Source organism: Benincasa hispida, chromosome 11 (assembly GCF_027475165.1).
Source record: "Benincasa hispida cultivar pf3 chromosome 11, pf3_genome.v1.1, whole genome shotgun sequence".
Taxonomy (NCBI): domain Eukaryota; kingdom Viridiplantae; phylum Streptophyta; class Magnoliopsida; order Cucurbitales; family Cucurbitaceae; genus Benincasa; species Benincasa hispida.
In genome coordinates, this window is record NC_143488.1 from 12,093,750 (window position 1) to 12,119,192 (window position 25,443).

At 34.1% G+C, this 25,443-nt stretch overlaps 1 protein-coding gene and 1 pseudogene across 1 annotated transcript; one reads left to right on the top strand and one right to left on the bottom strand.

Moving 5' to 3' along the window:
• Nucleotides 1-7,513: 7,513 nt before the first annotated feature.
• LOC150032387 (uncharacterized) lies at nt 7,514-8,599 on the top strand (annotated as a pseudogene).
• A 1,842-nt stretch (nt 8,600-10,441) lies between these two features.
• LOC120091260 (putative protein phosphatase 2C 6) lies at nt 10,442-22,312 on the bottom strand. The gene is made up of 5 exons (XM_039049212.2): nt 21,437-22,312; nt 19,212-19,598; nt 15,753-15,870; nt 11,372-11,595; nt 10,442-11,099 (listed from the first exon to the last, which is right to left on the bottom strand). Exons 1-5 carry the CDS (start codon nt 21,761-21,763, stop codon nt 10,572-10,574), a joined length of 1,584 nt encoding a protein of 527 aa, XP_038905140.1. The 5' UTR covers nt 21,764-22,312; the 3' UTR covers nt 10,442-10,571.
• Nucleotides 22,313-25,443: the final 3,131 nt, after the last annotated feature.

Genomic DNA, 25,443 nt, shown 5'->3' on the forward strand with positions numbered 1-25,443 from the left:
AAAAAATGTCTCATCTTTTGCTAGCAACAATTTCTTTTGATTTAGAAGAAGGAATATATATATATATAACAGAAAAAGCTTAATTAGGCAATGCCTTTGGCAATGTATAGTGCACACACCCTATATGTTCATCTCTTACCCTATAAAAATGTGGAGTGCAAGCTTTAAAAAGCTGAGTTATTTCTTCACTTCAATATGGCTTTCTTTTCTTTTCAAATCAATTCTTTGGATTTGACATTTCTGAACTTCCAAACTTCACATTCAATCATTCAGCTTCTTCTACAGTTTGTTTATTTTGTCAGTAATTATAATTTATAAGTAGCACTTCCTGGCTCTTGCTGCATGCTTATATTACCTCCTTTATTTTATTTTTTTCACACTAATACTAATATTGTTTTACTAGATTCTTATTTAATTTTTTTTTTTTTTGTTGACATATCTAGTCCAACATGACAACATGAAGAAAAAATTGACAATTCTCACTATATTGTAAGAAATACATGACAAACATAGCAAATAAGCGACAATATGTCGCTAGTATGAATTAATATAAAATATTTATTTATTATATAAACCTTTTTGTTAAGGGTCGTTTTCAAATATAGAAAAATGAGTCAACTTATTTACAAATATAGCAAGATATTATTGTCTATCAGTGTCTATCACTTTCTATCACTGATATACAGAGACATTTTGTTATATTTATAAATATTTTCAACAATTTTTTTATTTAAAGTATTTACACTTTTGTTAATTTTTATTCTTTATAAAAAAAATTTCAAAATCCATCGACATGATCAACATTTTATTGATGGTTCCATAGAATTAAGACTTTATCAACATCGATATTTTAAATCTTCTTTGAGAAGATAGTTTAAGGAAATGTGAATTGATGGTTGAAGGGATATGTTTTATGAGAGTGTTTAAAAGTTTTTTTTTTTTTTTTTAAGGGAATACAATACTTTTGAGAGTCATGTGAATCCATTTTTAATCTTCCTCAATTTTAGTGAAATTTATTGATGGTCTTCATATAGAAGTATAGAACATAAAATAGCCTCATCTTAGAATGGAAAAACATGTACAATAGTGCAATCTCTATATCTCTCTTTACTTGCATTTTTTTTTATTGCTTCTATCATTTTGGTGTTATCACATCAAGGGAAGGGACTTTAGTTTCTAGTTGCAAGAAATAAATTTTAAAAAATATATATACTAATAGAGAGTTTTTTTTTTAATATTGTGATTAGGAAAACTATTTAGAGAAATATAGTGGTTTTGAAACTATTTAGAAATCTATGGTTGTTTTGGAGATTTCGAGGCGGGGATTTAGTTTAAAATATTTTGTCGAGGGTTCAACCCTCGACCTGTTGAAAATTAAAGAAGAGATCGAGAGTTTGACCCTCGACCTGAGAGGAGGACGAGGGTTCAACCCTCGACCTGTTAAAAATTAAAGAAGAGATCGAGGGTTTAACCCTCGGTCTAAAGAAAATTGAGAAGAGGACGATTGTGATTAGGAAAACCATTTAGGGAAATATAGTGGTTTTGAAACTATTTAGAAATCTAGGGTTGTTTTGGAGATTTCGAGGTGGGGATTTAGTTTAAAATATTTTGTCGAGGGTATCTGTCGAAAATGAAAGAAGAGATCGAGCGTTTAACCCTCGACCTGAGAAAAGGACGAGGGTTCAACTCTCAACTTGTCGAAAATTAAAGAAGAGATCGAGAGTTTGACCCTCGACCTAAAGGAAAATGAGAAGAGGACGAGGGTTCAACCCTCGACCTGTCGAAAACTAAAGAAAATCTGTAAGGGAAGATGAGAAAATTTGAAAGAGGTCGAGGGTTCAACCCTCAACCTCTGGAAAATTATAGAATAAACCCTCGACCTAAAGAAAATTAAATAATCGTTTAGTAATTATATACACGATCGCACACAATCGTTTAGTAAAATTACTATCCGATTGTTTAGTAATTCTTTATTAACGTAACAATAGGTGCAAACTTCCGGAAAGAACAAGTGAACGATGAACAACTTCTTTATTAGAAGATAAACGATTGTTTACAATCTCTCCACGATCGCTCAGTATGACTAAACGATCGCTTACTAAATCCTCTGTGATCGACCACAAACTCCTACACGATCGCTTAACTATCACTATTAAACGATCGCCTTCTCAGAACCTATACGATCGCATACCTTTTACTATTCGATCGTATACCAAATGCTACACGATCGTTGAGCTTTACTACACGATCGCTTAGTGGAAGTAGACGATTAGTGGCACGCTGCGATGACCTCTCCGCGACAGCGTCTTCCAAACTCCTAGTCTCGAGAACTCTCTTTCCTCACTACACGATCGCCCACAAACTTCTATACGATCGCTTAACTATTACAATTAGACGATTGCCTTCTCAAAACCTATACGATCGCGACACCTTTTACTATACGATCGTATACTAAATGCCACACGATCGCATAGTGGAAGTACACGATGAGGGCACGCTGCGATGGCCTCTCGAGAGCTCTCTTTCCTCACTACACGATCGCATAGCTAAAAATCTAAATCTCTGCAGCGCGCGTCAGAGTGATTTGAATCGTCTACCTCCTATTAAAACGAATCCGAATCTCTGCAGCGCGTCAGCATCTCGTCCCATCCCACATTGCTTTCCCAACCCGTGAGGTCGAGTTTTGAAAACTCGACCATTTAGCTTATAACTCACCGTCTCTCATTTTCTCCTCACTGCCTTCGTTCTACCTCTCATTTTCACATTGCTTTTTCCCTGTTTTCGACCATTCTCACACTGCTTTCATTCCCTCTTCTCCTCACACTGCTTCATTCTCTCATGCTCACTTCCTTCTGCAAATCTTCTTCTTCTCCCACATTCGTCCATTAGATTGTGAGGTTTGTACCTTTTACTATACAAAATTTCATTTTTTTTTAAAAGAACTATACATTATGTTCCTATTCTCATACTATTATATTTTTTTTTTATAGTTTTTGTTGTTGTTTGGTAAACAAAGAACAAAAAAGGTAAGTTAAATTTGTGAGTTTACTATTTATTTATTTCTAGTTTTATTATATTTAGTAGATCTATCATGTTGAATTCAATAATATTTACATATTGATGTTAGTAGTTCTTTCTCTATTAGTGTTCATCTTAGTAGGTGTTATTAGTGTTAATCTTATGGTTGGGATGTTATACCAACATGTTTATCTTATTTATATTTTGTTTTTTTTTTTTTTGTTTATATTTAAGTATAGTTTATTGTAAGAAATATACTTAAATAAACTATAGTTTAAAATAGTTGATTTTCTTATGATATTTGAGTTTTCTAGTATTAACTTTGAAAATATAGTTTAAAATAGTTTGAAAAAGTTTAATTTAATTTAATTTTTTATTTTGTATAAAATTTGAAAAAATAGTTATAAAAAGTTTACCTCATTGTAATTTGAAAAGTTTAATTTGTTGTTATGTTTAAAAATAATTATAAAAAGTTTAATTTATTGTTATGTTTAAAAAGTTGATGTTTATAAAACTTAAAAAAATGATGTTTATAAATTAAAAAGTTTAATATTTTTAGTTTAATACAAAATTAGTAGAACAATTAGTAATATATTATTTGTCTGTTTTTTTTAGAAAATGACGGACAAATGCTTGGGATTTATATTGTTTACAAATGGTAATATGATTGATGGTATTGATGGGGTTGACTATGACCAACCACCAAGTGGGAGTTTTAGCATAAATGTGAACAGTGGAATTGTATTTGAACAATTCATTGAAATGGTTAGGATGTTACTTAGTGTAGATATGGAAACAAATCCGTTAGAAATAATATATAGACATCCTAACCTAGAACCATCAGGATCAATAACGTTTATGTCATTTTCTATTTCGAATGCACAAGCTATGAACTTGATGTTCTCAATCGCAATGCCACTGCCGAATTTAGTGCATTTGTATGTAAATGTAAATAGGATAGGGGTGGATATAAACTTGAATACATCATTTAGCCAGTTTGAAGATCCAACTGAATGTATTGATCCTGATCCGGAGTCAGTTGCATCACCATGTGATAATGAAGATATAGCAGCTAACAACCTGTATAGAGACTTCAGAACTAAAACGGATAATGAATTTGAAGAGTTGGATTTCGATGGTCGTGAACATGAGTTACTTTCAGATACATTCAACGATTTGGATATGAATGTACTGGATAGCATTCGAGAACATGACCCAATTGTAGCCCTGTGGACGTTGACAATACTCAATTGTATAAAAGGATGATTTGTCAAGACAGAGAAATGCTACAACACGCGGTCAAATGTTTTGCAATAAAATGTCACACACCATATGAGGTTGTTGAATCAACGCCGACGATTTGGACAATTCGGTGTGTCGGTGTAAAAAGTGGGAGGAAGGTTGCAAGTGGAGACTTCGTGCAATAAAGAAAAAATTGCATGGCTTGTTCGAGATCATTAAGTATGATGAGCAGCATACATGTTTTTATTCAGAACTAAGTTAAAGTCATGTGCAATTGAATTCATCAATGATTGCACTAGAGTTTTGTGATACCGTAAAAGAAAAACCATCTATTAGTGTGGCACAACTGCAGTCCGACATCAAGTCAAAGTTTGGATATCATGTTCCTTACCATAGGGTATGGGAGGGCAAAAGAAAAGTGTTGGCTAAAGTGTTCGGTAATTGGGATGAGTCTTACAAATTGTTACCCAGGTGGTTATATGTGGTTAAGCAGACCAATCCCGAAATACGTGTAGAGTGGAGAGTGAAAGAAACGCTTACTGAAGGCCATGTTATCCTAACTTCTGTATTTTGGGCATTTGGTCATTGTATAGAAGCTTTTAATAAATGTCGGCCGATAATTCAAATAGATGGTACACACTTGTACAACAAATATAGAGGAAAATTGTTGATTGCTACATCAGTTGACTTGAACGGCCATCTTCTTTTACTTTCATTTGTCGTTGCTGATGAAGAGTCTGCAGACTCATGGGGATGGTTCCTGAAACACCTGAGAGAAATTGTAACACACGAAGAGGTGTGTTTAATTTCAGATCGACATGCTGGTATAATCACAACAGTGAACAATCCAGCAAATGGTTGGACGGGACTAAAATGTCACCATCGTTTCTGCTTACGACATATCGTCAGCAACTTTAATAAAAAGTATAGATTTAATTCATTAAAAAATTATGTTTATCGTGTCGGGTGTCAGTTTCAAATTCGAAAGTTCAATAAAGCAATTGAAGATATTAAAGAAATAAATCTGAGCTGTCTGAGTTTTTTTGACAACATTAGTTTAGAGCAATGGACTCAAGCACATGATGGAGGATTCAGATATGGGTGGATGACGACAAATCTATCAGAGTGCATAAATGGAGTCCTCTAAGGAGCTCGAATGTTGCCTATAAATGCTCTTACTTAGATAACATTCTTTAAATGCGTGAATTATTTCGAGAAAAGAAGAGAACAAATAAGGGATGCATTGGAACGTCAAGATAAATGCACCGGTAATATTATTATTATTATTATATTATTATTATTATTTATTTTTTTTTATTATTATTATTATTATTATTATTATTATATATATATATGCTACTAACAATTTATTTCAAGCATATTTTATAATACTAAGTGGAGTAAAAATCTAGGTACGCACACGAGAAAATAAACAAATGAGCTGCAAGATCTAGTAAACATGAAGTACAATCATACGATCGATATGAAGGTGTGTTTCATGTGAAGACCGGATGTCATAGTCTCAATGCCAAAGAGGGAAACGTTTAAATATTGAGGCTAAACAAGCCTGAGCGGTACTGTTCATGTAACAAGTGGCAAACATTCAGCATTCTATGCTCGCATTTTATGGCCGTTTGCTCACATTTTAACATGAACTACAAAGACTTTATTGAGGACTACTATAAATTGTCAACGTATGCTGAATGTTACTCTCCTCAATTTCAACTTGTATCGCATGAAGATTACTGGATCACGCACCCTAATATGCCCATCTTACATCCTGATCCATTGTTGTTGAGAAAACCTAGTAGACCGAAAAGTTCACGTTATCACAACGAGATGGATTGGACAGAACCAGCCACTCGACAACGATGTGGATTTTGTAATCAGTCAGGCCATAATCGAACGAAGTGACCTTCATTACTAAGACGGACTCCAGATAGTTTGGGATTGAAAAATAAATATTTTTTTTATTATATATTCATTTTATTGTATATTCAGTTTTTTTATAATAATTTATTGTATATTAAATTTTTTATTGTAATCTATAGGGTCATACATTATTCTTTTAATTGAGAAATAAATATTTCTTTTATCATGTATATTTAATTAAGTGTAGATACTTTTATTGTATATTCAAATTTTTCTATTATAATTTATAAAGTTGTACATTATTTTTTTAATTAAGTTGTACATTATTCTTTTAATTAAGTTAATTAAGTTGTACATTATTCTTCTAATGGAGAAATAAATATTTTTTTAATTGAGAAATAATTTTTTTTTCTTTCAGATCATGGCTTTAAATCCAAGACTTGTTGATCTCGATGTTTTGTACGACCAGTCCATTCATCGATCATCTGTTGTATGACGAGATCGTACTATTGGAGAAATATCTTGCGGGCGTCGAGAGGCAGTACTCTAACGCACTATCCCACTCCACCCTCGAATACTACCTCTACTACGCACATCTGTATTCTATGGGGTTGCCAGATTAGGATTTATTCAGTTGGGCTGGCATCTAATCACAGCCTTGGTCAAGAGATGGAGACCTGAGATGCATACATTTCATATATTTGTTGGAAAGTGCACTATCACTCTACAAAACATAGAAGTGTTGTTGGGGTTACCTATTGACGGTGAGCCGGTCACCGGAGTGATGTACGATGACTGGTCACAAGTTTGTCAACTGTATCTCGGTGTGACCCCACCTATCGAAAAATTAAAGGATCGAGGTTAAGTTTGATATGGTTAGGAACACAATTCCATGAGCTCACAGATGATGCAGACGAGAAAATCGTCATAAGATATGCGCGAGCATATATACTACAAATGTGGGTGGAAGTCTGTTTTCCAAAAAATCAAGTCATTTTGTTTACTTGATGTTCCTATCACTATTAGCTAACCTATATGATGTGGGCGGTATTCGTGGGGTGGAGTATGTTTGGTATGGTTGTATAGATAACTATGCAAAGCAACAAGACCTGAGGATCGAGAGATAGCTAGGCCTCTCATACTTTTGTAACTATGGGCTTGGGAGCGATTTCCAATAATGGCTCCACAACTACAACATGTTAATGACGCTCAGTTAGCTGGACGAGCCTACGGTTCTCGGTATGTTGTTTTAATTCAATTTAATTTTTATATCACTGATCTAGTTAATTTAGATTCTAAATTATCAATTTAAAAATTTAGGTGGAGAGACAAATTTTATGTGACTAGGACAGCCACACATATAGTAAGCCAGTACAGATACATGTTTGATCTACTTCAACTTGATCAGGTACATTACATTGAACCTATTTGATTATTTTATACACATTTTTATTGTATTTGTCTTCAATATTCTCCAATATAATATTTTGTCCAAGTTATTTGGAAGCCTTACAAAATTATTATGCATACTTTGCCCAATTTCTGTACGAATGGTCAAAACAAATGGCAGACGATGAGTCCTCTCATATGTTTTCACATTAGTGAGTGGCATCTTCCTGACAGGGTGATGAGACAATCCGATTTTCAGCAGGATGTCTCATCGCCTTGTAATAATGAACCCCTACTGCATGATATCGACTTAAGGACTGTAAATTGATCCGAAAAAGTTGCACATTTGGTAGTGCGATGGCACTATCGTGCAAGGTTTATTGCAGTGGGGGTTTCTATTGAACAGTTTGACAGGGATGTCACTCAAGACTACATTCATTGGTATAATAATATCACAAAGTGCTACGTTATTCGTTGGGTAGCAGTTGTGGGTCATCTGGTAAATAAATGAATATTATCTAATTATTTTTAATTTAAATTTATTTTAAATATTATCTAATTATTTTATAATTCACAGAGATCGAACAACAATGGACTCCGTGATGTTGCGAATGATCGGAACTAGGTTCTTGCTATATGTAGTGACAACCAAAGCTATATGGAGGAGATACATTATATGTACGATATACCTATTGTTCCTTCACCAACTCCTAGACGTAAAGGACCCGTACGGGAAGAAGATGAGTTTGATGAGGTTGCCCATAATGTGGAAGGGTTACCCCTTGTGATGCAGACGCAGAGTCAAACTGATTATTTTAGTCCGATGATGATGATGCTAACATTTGGTTCAGGATATTATGACTCAGAGGCTGGTCCTTCGTCTTCATAAGTGCATGGACATGGTCGGGGTCGTGGAGAGCATAATGAATATTAATATCATGAAGCGTCAGCAGAAGTACCAGAGCAACATCAAGAAGAATCAAAGCAACATCAAGAAGAACCAGAGCAACCTCAAATTCGAAGTCAACAACAACAACCAGCTCGAAATCGACGACGTCCGCCTTGTGGGATACATTAATTTTTGTAATTATTTTTATATAAATGAGATATTTTAATTTACACTTTTTTATTTTTATGAGATATTATTTTTTTTAATGTATTCTTTTTAGAGTTTAAATAAAATAATAAAATAATAAAATATTTTTAGAAATTATTTTTATAAAATGAAAATTTTTTAAAAAAGAAAAACAAAGAAGGACCTCTAGGTCGAATTTTGAACCCTCGACCTATTTAATATATATATATATATATATATATATTCCTAAATAGTTTGAAAAGTAGAATACTTTTATAAATAGTTTTTAAAACTACCCTATTATTTTAATTTTTCTACCAATAGGCATGAATTCATGCAATAATTAATAAGTGCCCCAAAAGGTTTAATATATTCAAATTTGAAAATTTATTGGTATTTATAACAATTGAATAGGGTGGGTTTTTAGTTGTTACAATAGTGTTATTTGATGTGTTAGTTTCTTCAAACTTAGGTTCAAGGTGTCACATCTAAAGATAAAATTTATCAAATAAAATTTCATATAGTATGTTAGAAAAAAAAGTTAATATATAAGTATGCAATGAATATTGTCTAATGCAAAACAACCAAAAGAACTCTCATTTTTAAATCTTACAATATTGTGTGTGGATACCTCTTAAGTTGGTAGGGAGAGTTAATTAAAATCCTAAATTATTCTTTTTATCAATTAAAATTTACTTTATAAGTCAAGTTAATGAAATTCCTAAATTAGTACTTTTATCCAATTAAAACTTTATACTTTTTAAATTAAGATTATTCAAATCCTAAATTAATAATTCATCAATAAAAAATTTGAAGTAATTCCATAGAATTTATACCTAGTTCGATTTTGTTAGAAGATCGTTGGCTCAATTAAGATTGCACATGTGATGGTTATCGTATGTTATTTTATACTAAAAAAAAAAAAAAGAATATATGGTCAAAATGCATGTTTATTTTTATATAAAATCAATGCAAAAAGACTCATAAAGTGTAGAAAGTGATTTAAGAAACTAAATATTAAAATTAGAGAAGTCACGTTGAGCGTAGTTTTCGTAGTTCCTCTAGAATGGAACCTGAACATTAACATTAACATTTTGACAAGGACCAAAGTCATAGAAGCATCATAGTTAAAAGAGTAGTGAGATGTCTAAGCATAATTAAACTTCAAACTTCAATTCTATAATTCTAAAGATATAATTCTTAACGTCCTCTATGGGAGCCTTAAAGCCATTCGAGCTTTAGTAATTGATCTTTCATTTCTCTACTTCAATCGTTATATATAGCCTCTAGGGGTGAACACTAAAATCAACCAAACTAAACCAAACTAATTTTTTTTTTTTTACTTAAATGCCAACTCGTTTCGATTTAAAATTATAAGAAAAATGAATTTTTTGCTTTGGTTGGTTACATTTGGTTTTATATTTGAAAATTGAATCCAAAACCAAATTGACCCATTTGCATTATATATATTATCTAAAATTGAAAATCGAATATTTGCAGTTTAGCTCAGTATGGTATATATCCAAAATCAAAATTTCAGTTTGACCACAAATCGTGAAAACCCTAATAGGCCTCGACCTTTGTCGTTCTATCAACTCGAGCTATGGCTCAACCCTCAATCACTCTCTTCACTTTCTTCATATTCTACATCCAAGGGAGTAAAGATCCATTTCTTTGTTTTTCTTAACTTAATTATCTACCATTCACTAATAACAAGACATGACATAAATAAGATTTGAAAGATCAAACCATATCTCTTAACTCTTAACATATATAATGAAGTGATTTTTTTTATGCTTAATATAATTGAGATTATAAACAACACTCCAAATATAAGTAAAATAATTACCAAATACAAATTTATTTTTATTTGCAAGATCAGAGCACTGAAAATGAAGATATTTATATCCACAAGAAATATGAACTTTCTGCCTCCAAACTGACAACAATAAAAATGAATTGAGAAAGAGAAACTTCATAGCCACTTCCTCCAACTGCCGGATCTTTTGTCACCTGATAGGAACCTTGGAAGGCTTAGCAGACTATTCACTCTGGTAATACCCTCCAAGGCAGACCATTCCTCCTCTTCATTTGAAATGCACTCAGCTAAGCTTCTCTTCGACGGGTTTCGGCCACCAGCTACAGCCTTCTCATCCGTTGAGTCGGAGACAGGTACAATCTCAATAGAGCTTTGTACAGTGCCTGACTGCTCAACAACAGTCGTTCTACAATCATCTGAATCAACTTCGATGTCTTTTGCGTCATCGCTTGGTGTGGCCAAAACTTCTTCCACTGGTTTTGTGCAAGTTTCCGTGTTTTCTTCTACTTCAGGCTCATACTCAAGAAAAAGACATACAACAGCACAATCATCATTTTTGGATGTAGGATATTTCAGCCTCCATGCACGAACGGCACAGTCGACAAGAGCTCTGGCTGCTGTTTCGCGAGAAGGGGCTGATGCGACAATTTCGATTGCTTCTTTATTCGAAAGAACATCCCAGACCTGTGTCATGTAGGGTGATTTGATTAAACACGTTTTCGCCGGAAAGCCTGTTACTTCCAACTGAAATCTTCATTCTGGTTTAAAGATACCAGAAGGAACACGCTAATGAAACATCTAACTAGCTCGATGCCGAGGATATCGATATCCTGGGGAACTTACCTAGCGAGAAGAAAACGCACCCTTCTTCCATACAAATAGAAAACTACAAATACGAAAAATTAGAAGATTCTTTAAAGCTTGATCAGATATATGATTAAAGAAGGAAAAGATACCCCATCAGTGGCAAGAATTACAAACTGATCTCTTGCGCTAAGGTGACGATAATAAACATCGGGAACAGAAATAAGACCGAAATCCTTCAGACAAAAGTCTCCAAAAGCTCTCGCCATTGCCAAACCAGGTGAATCATTATTTGGCAACCATACTCGTGCAACTTCGGGCTCATCCTGCAAAGCGAATACCCTTCCTTTGCACTGCTGGATCCTAGCAGCTTCACCTGATCACAAAAAGAAGAGTGGAGTTATGTCTATGCTGCCTACTCCGTTTCAGATAACTTGAATAATATGTTAACGACTGAAATATAGTTTTGTGAATAGTTTTTTTGTCTCTAACGTCTACCCTATAAACTTTGACATAAGTTTAAAACGTTATTATTAATAATTCATAATAATAGTCAGAGGGGGAAAAATAATATTAAGGGAAATCTTGCTGGAAAATTTTGAAAATCTAAGGCGGCGTTTAGAGTGCTTAGTAGGTTATTATAGTCCGTGTTTGGGAAGCAGACTATTATAGTCTGGGTTACATAGTCTGTGTTTAGGGTGCAAGTTGTTATGATCAAGATTATAATAGTCTGTATTTTAAGTACTACTTATTCTAGCTTGTGTTGATTTTTTCCATAATTTTTTATCGTATTTTGTGTTGATTGTGTCTGAAATATCATATTTAAAAATATAAATAAAACCATTTATCCACCACTTCATACAAAATGTGTTGGATTGTAAGTTAAATTAATACGCATCCATTTTGGGATGTACCAATATTGTATGCAAAAAAAACACATTAGGTTAGGCTACAGTTCATATCATTCATTACCAAACTCCATTTTTGGTGATACAAAAATAAAAAACAACCACAAGTTCAACTCCATAATGTGCATAAAATACACATACTTAGGAGTGACTGTTACAACTTGCAAGTATAGGCCACCACCACCAAGATGGCACACAAAAACTATTGTAAACTTGAATACATGATTCAAACAAACTAATTATGGTTCATTATCGAAAAGCAGTTGAAGAAAAAGATTAATCAAGCATGATCGCGAAGAAGGACCTCACAATACTCCAATTTCAAGGCCACAAGAACAGCAAGAAGCCATTACGGAACATGATATTCATAAGCTTCACCCTCTTTCGGTCCTGCAATTCAAGAATATCTTAGAGTTGGCTCACAACTTCATCACGTAATTCAACCTCTATTGCAGGTTTCTCTTTTGGCCATTCTGCAATCGACATTATTGGCTATTTTGGATGCCCATCGCATCCCTAGAACCTTTGCCATTGTTTCCTCTTATTCCCTCTTGGTGCGCTTTCTCTTGAGTGTGACTTATAGGTGTTCCTTGCATGTCCACTCCATGATTAGAAATCGGCAGTATTGGGATGTCATGGTCCTGTGATGCACTAATGGAAACACCATCATTCGTATGCTCTAGCAACTTGACCTGATGTTCCCAGGGACCTCTAACCCTACCCCTAGCCAGGCCTTTTCCGAAGACGTAGGCCAATTTATTAAAGTGTGGCAATAACTTGTGTAGAAGCCCATTTGTTGTAGGACATGAAAAGGAAAGTGGATGTTATGTAACGCAAAACAATGTTAGTACAATATGATTACAAAATTTTATCTTTACTCATCCATTGAATGTCTCCTTCTCTACTATGGTAGAATGAAATTCTTCATTCCACTCGAATTCGCTACAAGTTGATCCTCGCATTTATACTATCGCTTGATAACCTTTTTTCAGGTTTTGAACCATACAATCTACGGTGGAGGTTCTTAGGATATTACAGTCGAGTATCTCCTTCGCCATCATACGTCGTAGTTGTACCAAGTAGCTAGGTCGAAATGTCCCATTATCCAATCTCCATTCAACAACTTGGACGAAGGACACACTAAGCATTTGACTAGCTTTGCTTCCTCCTCCTTCGCCCATGTGTGCTTTAGGGCTCTATCGAAACTTGACATTTTGCTATATGCATATGTACATTGTAATACAAATAAGATATAACGTACTAAAATTAAAATGTTATGTAGTTGTTGAAGTAAATTACACAATATAGTAAACAAAATTATATTGACAAAGTTCAAAATCAAGTCAGTCTAATTTGATCAAAGAACGTCTGTCTGTAAGAATGACTTGATTTCGAACTTTGGTAGTATAATTATGTTTACTATATTGTGTAATTAACTTCAACAATTACATAACAATTATATTTTTGTTCGTTCTACCTTAATTGTATTACATATATGTATATAGCATAATATCAACTTTCACTAGAGCCCCAAAGCACACTTGAACGAAGGAAGAGGAAGCGAAGCTAGTTGAATGCTTAGTGTCCTTGGTCCAAATTGGTGGATGGACATCGGATAATGGGAAGTTTCGACTTGACTATTTTGCGCAACTACAACATATGATGGTGGAAAAGATACCTGACCATAATATCCCAGGAACCCCACCATAGATTGCAGGGTTCGAAACCTGAAAAAACCTTATCAAGCAATAGCAAAAATGAAAGGACCAACTTGTAGCAAATTCAGGTGGAATGAAGAATTTCAATGCATCACAGCAAATAAGGAGACATTCGATGGATGGTTAAAGGTAAAATTTTGTAATCATGTTGTATTAACATTGTTTTGCGTTACATAACATTCACTTTCCTCTTCATACAGAGTCATGTTACAGCAAAGGGACTTCTACACAAGTTATTCCCACACTTTGATGAATGGGTCTATGTCTTCGGCAAGGACCAAGCTATAGGGGCAATGTCAGAGGCCCCTGGGGACATTGGGTCAAATGTGTCCGAGCATATGGATGATGGTGTTCCCAACAGTACGTCACAGGACCATGGCATCCCAATACCATCAATTTCTAATCACAGAGTGGACATGTCACAAGATGAGATGCAAGAAACACCCACTAATCGAAACACTCGAGGAAATGCGTCAAGAGGGAGTAAGAGGAAGCAATCTGCATAACACTCTAAAGTGGAAGAGGTACTTAGAGATGTGGTGGACATCCAAAATAGCCAAGTGAAGTCGATTGTAGAATGATCAAAAGAGAAGCATAAAACAAAGGTTGAACTACATGCAAAGTTGTGAGCCAAATCTAAGATACTTCTAAATTACAAAACCGACAAAGGATGAAGCTTATGAATATCATATTCCATAATGTGCAAGGTATAAAGAGCTTCTTGTCTCTCCCATCGGCCTTCAAATTGGAGTATTCCGAGGTCTTCTTCCACGATCACACCTGATCAATCTTTTTCTTCAACTATTTTTAGATAATGGATCATAATTAGTTTGTTTGAATCATGTCTTTCAGTTTACAATATTTTTTGTGTCATCCTGGCAGTGACATATACTTTGCAATAATCGTTCCTAATTATGCTCCTAAGTATATGTATTTTGTGCAAGTTTGCAACATTATGGAGTTGATTTTTCTTTTTCTTCTTTTTTTTTTTTTTTTTTTTGTATCTCCAAAAAAAATGGAGCTTTGGTGGTGAATGATATGAATTATAACTTATCTAATGTATTTTATGCATGTTCACCAATATTGGTACATCCCAAAATGACCAAAATGGACGGATATTAACATAACTTAAAATCCAACACATTTGGTATAAATTGGTGAAACATATGGTCTTATTTATATTTTCAAAATAGTACATAGGTACAATTACTTGTATTATAAAAAAATAGTAGATAAAAACCTAAACACAAACTAAAATAACCTGCACTTTAAAACACGAACTATTATAACCCAAATTATAATAACCTACACTCCAAACACAAACTATTATAACCTAGACTAAAATAGTATCCATCTCAAACACATACTATTACAACCCACAAACTTTAATAACCCACTTAGAGTCCACAAATGAGTAGAAGAAAAACGGAGAAGACGAAACCCCAAAGAAGGTGAAGCATGCAAGATCAAAATTGTCTAAGAAACCCTAATGTGGAGAAGTGGAATCGAGAGGAAGTTACAAAGAGAGAGGTTGCAGGAGAGAGAAGATCAAACAAATAAGAATGAGAACTGTAACAAAGAGGTTGAGTGGAAAACATAGAAAATTGTAGCAAAGAGGGCATTACGATAGTATTTACTATACAAAACACTAGGTTAAAATGGTTGGGCCACCCCAACCCCAAACATGGGGTGGACTATAATAGTCCATTCCACCTACTTGCAATTGGACCCCCAAGTATGAACAACATAAAAATAGGCTACTAATGCCACCTTTTCTTTAAAGGTTTTATATTAGGTAAAGGCTATATTTAGAACTTATTAAGAACCGAAGAACTCAAATGGAACTTTTGAAAAATAATGACCAAATTAAAAATGTTAGTATATCTCCTACTTGTAGATGAATTTACCAGGAAGGTCAGGTTTCAAGTCCACTGTTAATTGAACTGGAATCAAAGAGTTATCTTCATCTATCGTAGCCAGCACTGCTCTCGAGTCACCAACATTTCCAAGTACAAGGTTCTGACCCTAAAATACGTTATTTTTCACGTTCAGTTTAGCTACATATAATGAGATAAAATGGTATATTATGGACAGTGCAGTATATATATTTCTTTTAACTTGGAAATAAGGAGAGATACTTATTTATACTCAATGCTATATATTGAGAATTAACTTTCCGGGTATATTATTTGAAGTTCTCTAAAAAATAATCTATGTTACTCTTAAATTATAAGTTCATTACATGTAATATAATTGGTCTAAAATAAGATTTTTCTTATAAAAAACAGTTTCAAATTCCAATCATACATGAAATGAACAGGAATAGCTTACACCAGACCTGAAGGAGCTAAACAAAACAAAACATCCTCTATTGGGTACAAATCAAAGGGACCTCTTAGGGAAGAAAAAAAAGGTGATGAGAACGATATACATACTCCCAATTAGTTAGCAAATCCCTTTCAGTAACCAAAACAAACCTACTGTTTCTTTCCTGCCGAGTATCACGATGTACCTCATTCCACTAAGCTAGATAACTTTAACTTTGGCCTTGAGAAGAGGTGATTGGTAAAATTAAGCAAACAATAACAATGAAAGCAATTGAAGAAAACGCATTCCAGTTTAAAACATATAAGAGCTTAGGTGATATGGTGAGAAAGGACATCCAAGAAATAAATGATCCATATCAGAAAATTTTACTTCATTTAGAGTGGATTTGAATTCCAACGAACTGGGTTCGATTTGCACCTTGTCAAGAGTACTTAAACTCCAAACATCAGAAAATTTTACTTCACAAATGTGTGGATGGGACTCTAAAACAGAGATTTAATGGTTAAAGACCTACAGCACCAATAGTTCAAAATTTAGAGTATTTTCTTTCAGTAGGGACAAACAATCCTCTAGAGAGATCCATTCATAAGTGTGATTGTCTGATTCCTTCTCTAGACAACTCAAAATCTCTGTAACAATCACGTCCCACCACAAATCTCTATCCTTCTAGCCCGAAGTTCCTAAAGCACAGTACAAATTCTTTCTTATTTTGGAAAAAAAAAAGATAGTTGTTAGATGATATAATATTAAATTTGCCTTCACCCATCAACTTAAGCTTTTGGGTCAATTGATGATTTAAAAAAAATCTTTTTTTCCATTTAGTCCCTAAGTTTCAACATGTTACATTTTTAACCTTGAGTTTTGAAATTAGTTTCCATTTGGACCATAGATTTATTTATTTTACACTTTTACCCTTACTTTTGTACTAATGGTTGCTTTTTATCTTTGGTGTTAACTTTCAATTAATCAATTTTAAAAAATTATGATGTGGATTTTTTTAATTAATTTTAGTAGTGATTAAAAAAATAATGAAAACTAATTTAATTATTATAATTAATTAATGTAAAATAACACAAAGAGCTAAAGGCAAGCCATTAGAGAAAACTTGGAGGTATAAGTGTAAACTTTTGAAACTTGGGATCAAATTGAAACTGAACTCAAAATTTAAAGGTAAATATGTAATATTTTGAGATGAGGGACCACAAAATGGAAATAAACTCAAAACTCAAGGGTAAAAGTGTAACAAGACCAAATGGAAACCATATTCAAAACTCTAGGACCAAAAAAGTTATTTTCCTTGTTTTTTCTAGCAAGAAACCAAACCTTTGATTTTTTTGGAACTAAAGAAAAGAAACTACTGCTCAAAGATGGAAACTCCTGTAAGGGAGAGAGAGAATAATAATAATAATAAGAGAATTAAGAAAATATAAAAGCATCCCAATTTAACCCACTATAAGAGGTTGGAGAAGCTGTTCAGGGAGATCTTTTGGAATGATAACAAGCATGAAGAGGGGCCGAATGTAATTAACTGGAAAGTGACCTCTCAACCTATTTCCAGAGAGGTTGGAGCAAGGGGTCTAGAAGCAAAAAAAACATGGCGCTCCTTGCAAAATGGGGCTGGCAGTTTCATTAGGAAAAACCAATGCTCTTTGGAGGAATATCATAGGCTAGCAAGTACCAGATTGAGGCTAAAGACTGGATTCCAACTCCGAAAGGATACGATATATTCATAGCTAGCAACTACAAAATAGAAGTTAAGGATTGGATCCCAACCCCAGAAGGTTACAGTAGATTCAAAGGCCATGAAGACACATCTCTAGCTGCTGTAAAAAAGTTGATAAATGGCTAACATACCTCTTCGGCTCTTCAATCAGCTTATCCATTCTCCAAGATTTTACAGGGTAGCTAATTCAAGAGGATACACTATTGCATAACGTTTGTCAGACTGTTCAAAGGGTAGGGACCTTGTCCCTAAATTGATGGGTAGCAGAGAGTATATAAACCCCTTGTACACTAAGTCTATCTGGAAAGCCAATATCACAAAGTTGAAATCCACTTGAGGACCACGCCTGTTTATGCCCTAATTCCTAATTGGTGCATCTTGTGTAAGAAGAATGTGGATGATCAAAGACACATTCTTTTTCACATGCGTTTTTGCTAGGTCCTGCTGGAAATACCCCCTTTACTGTTTTCAGAATTAATTGATGTTTTCCGAAGAGCAGTTCGGAGGTTGTTTTTCAGCTTCTGAGTGGTGTCAGCTTAGCACTGTAAAAGTTGCCTTGACAAGTGTGGTAATGACTCTGGACACTGTGGTTCAAAAGAAACAAGAGGACCTTCCAATGGGAGGAGACTACATTAAAGGCTTCCTGGGATCTAGTTAAAGTTTCTGCCTAGTATTCCATCTCAAAAGACTTCAGATTATACTTTCTGCCATAACTATGCTAACTGGGAAGTTTTATTTATTTATTTATTTATTATTATTATTATTACTATTGTAATTCCCAAGGTTTGGAAAGGCAACACCTCATCTCCATCCTTTGTAACCTCCTCCTAATGATAGTATTGTTTCTTTTTCAGTTTTTCTAATTAAAAAAATAATTGAGATATGTGTATGCAATAATGCATGGCTTATTGACGGCACCTTGATGCAAGTGATGCGAGGCGCCTCCACCTCACTTAGCTCCTAAATACAAACCTACACATAGTTCTAAATCTTTGAAGAAAACGTAGAAAGCTAATAATCGCCATCATTTATGCAGTTGCTGCCATGCAACCAGTGTAACTGTCTCTCCCACCCATTTCCAAAGTGCACTCATTTAACATTGTGTCCACCATTTCTAAAGCAACTTCCACCAATTTATATGTCATTACTACCTATTCTTAGAGCATACTCATTTTGTCAATTTGGAAAACAATCAGGAGAAGAATAAATTAATGAGATTTGATCTTTTTAACTTTTAATAAAATGGCTCTGACAGAAACATTTATGTATACAAATACACAAAATATATATATATCATTGCATGATGCAATATTACCTGCTTTATTAGAGTCACAGCCGTCGATCCACTGCAAAAACAATCAAGTTTAGGATGCAGTTTCAACTCTTTATCCATTAATTTGAAGGACTTCAGTAAAGATACTTTGAGGGGTAGAAACATCTTGGGAAATTTTTCATTTTCTTCGGCCTCAAATGACTTGTAAGAATCTTCATCTCCATCTAGAGCAACAGAATCTTCAGAATTTGAACTTCGGGAATGTCTCGTCTGAAAGAGGTTGCTTTGATCTTCATTTGATTTAGATGTCCATTGTGTACACAGGATTAGAGGGAGGGTATCACGAACTTTTTTCGCAACCATGTGTCCAAAAGGACCATGACCATCAAATACCCCACAAAATACTGTATCTTTTTTCGAACTGAAGTTCTGTAAGAAGTATTTGAACCAAGTTAATCCAAAGGGCAGTGAAAAGTAAAAGACCCGCGCCACTAGTGACTGTTAAAAGAAAACATTCAGGTACTGATGCACGTAATTCACTTATTCACAAATAAGGAATACATAATAGCTTGGACAAAAATTAACAACAAAATACAAGCCATGGCAGGGTTTCAAATGCACCAAGTAGGAAAATAATATGATAAATAGCATAGCTATAATAGCTGATCAATCAAAAAATGAAGTTCACCAAATGTTAGGAACCGATTTATGGGTTCCTCAATGCTTGTCTGCTCCAAACAGAGAAGGCAAAACCTTCCATACATGAAGAAAAGTTTTGGCCACTATAACCCATAGTATCTAATAAGTAAAACTAACTTGGCAGCTAAGAAGTGTTTAGGAGTTCTTGAATTCTATTTTCTATTTTAAGAGTACGAATAATGAGAGGACACTTCGTTTGAGATATAAATCACCTTATGTTTATTATGTATGTATGTGATTTGTTGTCAAGCTACACTTGATCTTAGCCAAAAGGCCGAGAAAGGTATGATTTGTTGTCAAGCGAGAGTTTGAGAAACAAAGATCTTTGGTAACTTAAACAGGCTTATCACTTAGAATACCTAATCTACTAAAGCACGAAACAAGCAGTTACCCTATTGAAAAAATTCTAGCAATCAAAGTTTTTTAAAGTAGATTTTTAGGAATGTTTTGTAAAACAAGCTGCTAAACAGCTCCTGAAGTTTCCTGTCATGTCAACAATGTAACTTAACACCTGATGAACTGATTTGTACAGCTTAGCTTTGATACAATTTTCAGAAGCTCCTGGGAGGAACATTCATGAGTAATATGGCAATCTCACAACTTATGAAATGTCCTGCCAAGAACATGAACACTCACTCGCTATTCATGTCTAATATAAATAGTAAAACATGACCTGACATTGACGTAAGGCACAATTATTGGAACCAACATACAACTTTTTTTGGACCTTTTGTGAACCTAAATTACCTCTAAGACTGCTTATTGGGTTGTAAATCTGAAACATAAAAGTTACTGCAGGTATGTTCATAAGGTAGAGAAGATAAAACTATTAACCTCCAAGGAGTATAGGATTTTCAGTAAGTATCCTAGGGACTAAAGAATATTCCGTCACCATACTACTGAGTTTTGGATAAGTTCTACTTCTAAGTGAGGTACTTCTTCTACCAATCTTCCACTTTTAAGGTTTTGTTTCAATTTTTAAATTTTATTTTTAACTATATAACCAAAACCCATGAACTTTTTCTTAAGTACTTTGCACCATCCCAAAAGCATCCTAAACTCATCTACTTTTACATCTTTAAACCACTAAAAGGAGTAGCAATCTATTGGTTCCTACCTGATCCAAAAAATGTGCTTGTAACTGCCATGAACCTTCAGTCCACAAATGCTCTACTAGACACAGAACAGTCAGTACATGAACAGTACACAAAATATGGACTGTTGAGATAGCAATTCTTTCTTCTTTAGGAATGACAATGTTCTTTTTCCATGTCAGAAGCTGAATATCAATCCTCAAACAGAAAGACACTAAGAAGAAAGAACAAGAACCCTTCCCATAAGTTAAAAAGAGCATAAAAAACCATGTCAATTGACATACCAAAAAGAAAGAACAATTACAAGAAAAATCCCTAAGATTATCCAGAAAATCAGTAGGATCTCCACATCGTCCCTCAAACAGCTACTTTCATATGATGTAGTGTAAGCTTAAAGGGGCATTATCAATGAACTTAAAACGAAGAACAAAGAACAAAGTGATGTAACAATATGAACAACAATTATGTACTAACCTCCTGCACAATCATGGCGTCTTGATTAACCCCTTTCTTCCCCTGCTGCGTATACAAACAAGCAATTCTCGATGACCCATTTGAACAAATCCTCCCCGGAACCTCAAATTCATGGACCTTCTCTGAACAAACCCCAACCCCAAAAGTTTTAGTCGAATTCTTCTTCCACCAACGCGGCTTACTGGTTGTCGAGTACAAAAACGAAGAAGAAGAAGAAGAAAATGACTCTGTTGTAGAAGCCATCGGAGCCTCAGCCGGCGCTGCAGAGGCAGAATAAGCGCCGCCTCTACTCTGCCGCCGTTTAGGAGACGAATGACAAGAACCCATCAACAAAATCGGCTTAATCGATCAAAATCAACAGCAAAACGGCTTCCGCTACCCCTTGGGGGGTTTGGGCGCAATTTTCCTTTCGATTGAGTTTTGGGTTGGAATTAAATTTATTGTGCTAGCCAGTGAGAGGAATGGAGGACAATATGGTAATTAAATCGAAGTTGATGAAACATCGTTATCGAGGTGTGTGGATCTTAAATTTTATTGAAAAAACAATTAATTCTTTTTCTTTTCTTATTCAACGAAGGGAAGTGAAATTTTTGAACCCGTTGCTCGATTAGGCCGTTGCCGGTTTGTTCCGCCGTCGTATGCGGTGGTTGTAGTTGAAGTTAAGCTTTGTGGGCCGCCGGAATTTACCACCGTTTACAGTTGAAACCTCGGGAATGGGCAGTCAATGAGTTGTCTGAAGCGACAGGACAGGACACGACACGATGCGACACATGTACTGAGTGACAATGGTGCAATTTGTCGTGTAAGAGATGAGTTGATTCGATTCTTATAAGAATTAGAATCTACAAAAAGTTGGGTTTTTTTTCCAAGATGGGTATGGGTCTGTGGATATGATTGTTACTTTTATTGTGAAAGATGATTACTTGACTTTAGAGCTGCATGAAGCTTACCTTTGCTTGATGATTTTGACTTTGAAAGTTGAAGTCAATATAGTCAAAACCATGTGTTTTTGGTATTAATTAATATTATTATTTTCTTTCGTTAGTTTATCAAAGGTGAGGTAAGAAAGTCAATCTTCAACTTCTAAGAAATTGTTGTTACTTTTTCATATTTATTAGTTTTTAAATGTATTTAATCATGAAGGTGTTTAAAAACTTGTGTAATAAATTCATTACATAAGGTTTTGTTCTTAACGAGGAGTAATGCTCATAGGACATGATTTACATGCAGCAATGCTCACTTTCTTAAATACTTACATTCTGCTTCCTAATGTGAATGTGATATTTGTTGCTTTGGTTCTGAAAAATATGAATGTTTTAGGCCTTGGTAACTTTTGCCAATATCATATTGTAATGTGATGTACATGTGCACAATTGAAAACTTCTTCCTAATAGGCTAAGAGTGTGGCTCTCGTGCTTTATCAACCATAATCAGTCGCTTTAGTACATAAGGAAGAAGTATTATATTGTAGATATTTTGATATCAAGTGGACAAGTGGGCATTCATTAGTTAGTTAATTGGACAAATTTACTTGCATTTGTTATGTGAACAAGTTGTTAAATTAGTTGAGAGGAGCTCCATGTCTTATTCATCGATTAAGTTTTACAAAATTATGATGTTGTATTAGAAATTGATGAATTAGGTTATCATCCAAATAAAGGGAAAGTACGATAAATACTGAAGGTTGACAATGGATGCTGAATGTTGACTTTGCAAAAAAAACCTATGATTATCTCATTTAGGACTTCGTCTTTGGTATTCTCCCTGTAATTGGTACATCTTGTCTGTTTGTTGATAGAGTTTAGGTTTCCATTACCTCAGTGTTCTCGATCCCTATGAATGGCTCTTTGGAGGGTTGTTTTCCAACCAAAACTTGACATAATTAGGGGATCCCCTATGTCTCTTTGTTTATTATGGTGATGAAGGTGTTCTATCACATGTTGAACTCCCCTCCTCAGAGTTTTAGCTTTTTCATGATCAGTGTGACTAGCTTAGACTTACATATTTATGTTTTGTTGACAACTTGATGATCTTTAAGACAAGGGATAAGACATCCTTAGCTTTCATTCAGGAAGTATACATGGTATCATTTTTAGGCTTTATTTGACCTTTTTGTTAACTTAGCAAAGAGTTTTTTAATGTTTTGTGTTGATCCTTTCATTACATTAGGTTGAGGATTAGCTTCCTTCATGGGGTGTCCACTGGCCTCTCCTTGTGGGTACCATAGGCTTCTTCTATTGTCTAAAAGGTTGTCACACGTGGACAACCAGCTTCTCTTGGACTATATTGTTAGGATTTGTATCTTAAATCCTCATTGTTTTATAATGACATTTTCTCATTTATGAATAAAATAATTTATTATTCTATATTATGTGCCACATTTGTGTAAAATTCAAGATTATTAATATAATATTGAACCGTATGTAGTTTGAACAGTATGAATAAAGGTGATTGTCTTATTCTGGTAACATTATTATAAGGCCCACGTTGTGACAAACAAATGATTTGATTCAAATCATTTATGTAGAGACACTTGGGCGAGGGTATCATATACAATGACACAATCACACAATCACACATTGAGATGGGAAGAAATTGTTAGGGTGTTTGCTCTAATGCCTCGTGGTTTTATGTTAGTTGAATCAATGGTTGATTGATTTTATATTACTTCTGCAATAATCCATTAACCTAAGATTCAAGGTTATCTGATATAACTTAAACATGTATGTGGAGACATACAGGTAGATCATGTTTAAGTGATAACCAAAATTGTCTATAGTATATGGATAAGGTTGGGTGTCTTATCTTGGTAACACTACTGATAGGGCCCACTTTGTAGTTGTTACAATTGTTGTAAAGTACTATAAATGATCTGATCCTGATCATTCTTGTGGAGACATGTGAGTGGAGGTATCTTATACAAAAGAGTTTATATAGAGATTGAACCACGAAATGTTAAGTCTATCTTTATAACGTTGTTGTTAGAAGAGACTTACATTTCTCCAAGACGACCATAGGTGACTTGACATTAATCCTGAGTGAGTTATGAACTCCTACTTATGAAGGTGATCCTTTGATTTGTATGAGCGAGAGTGGCTAAATTCACCAACTCAATATGTATACCATTTTGAGGATTCGTTTGATTGGGAAGTTTAACTCAACTCCTACTTATGAAGGTGATCCTTTGATTTGTATGAGCGAGAGTGGCTAAATTCACCAACTCAATATGTATACCATTTTGAGGATTCGTTTGATTGGGAAGTTGGGACAACATAAGAAGGAATTCACTCCTTTCCTATAGTTAGGATAAGAAGATAAATTGCTCCCTTAAGAACTGATCCCAAGGCTTGAACAATGAGGCGCCTCATACTCTCTTGGTCCGAGAGGAGTTTGGTAATAGTTAGACTATGACTAATTGTTCATTAGAATGATTAATGGTACTTAAGGAGTTAGATATAACTATAGGGGCAAGACGGTAATTTGACCCAACTGTACTTATGTGCGATTTGTGAATGGTCAACGTACTATTAATTGGTTATATCCAATGGACACAAAAACATATCTGTAGTGTGAAGAGTTCAACTGTCGGTCTTTAGTGGAGTGACCAACCGTTAATGAATTTTAATTAATTTGATTAAAAGAGTTAATCAATTAATCTCGTATCATTGGAGCTTCAATCTATAGGTCCATAAGGTCCCCTCGTTAGCTCAATGAGGACTGATAGAAATCAAATTAATTTTTATGTGATTTGAACTGTTCAAATTAATTAAAGAGAATTGACTGTACAAGATACAGTTAAATAGTGTATATTGATACATTATATAATATAATGTATGTTGATATATTTTTATGAGAGAAATAAATATTTAAATATGATTCAAATATTAATTATATGAATATGATTCATATAAAAACTACATGTTAAAAGTTAATGTGAATATGATTCATATTAAATTTAAATATAATTTTATGAGAGAAATAAATATTTGAATATGATTCAAATATTA

What these genes read in the sequence shown, in the direction of transcription:
- LOC120091260 (XM_039049212.2), bottom strand. Translation starts at nt 21,763, where the DNA reads ATGGGTTCTTGTCATTCGTCTCCTAAACGGCGGCAGAGTAGAGGCGGC. An exon ending in CTGTGACTCTAATAAAGCAG is followed by an intron (nt 15,871 to 19,211) that starts GTAATATTGCAT and finishes AACGTATTTTAG; the next exon opens with GGTCAGAACCTTGTACTTGG. An exon ending in TAATTCTTGCCACTGATGGG is followed by an intron (nt 11,100 to 11,371) that starts GTATCTTTTCCT and finishes TACATGACACAG; the next exon opens with GTCTGGGATGTTCTTTCGAA.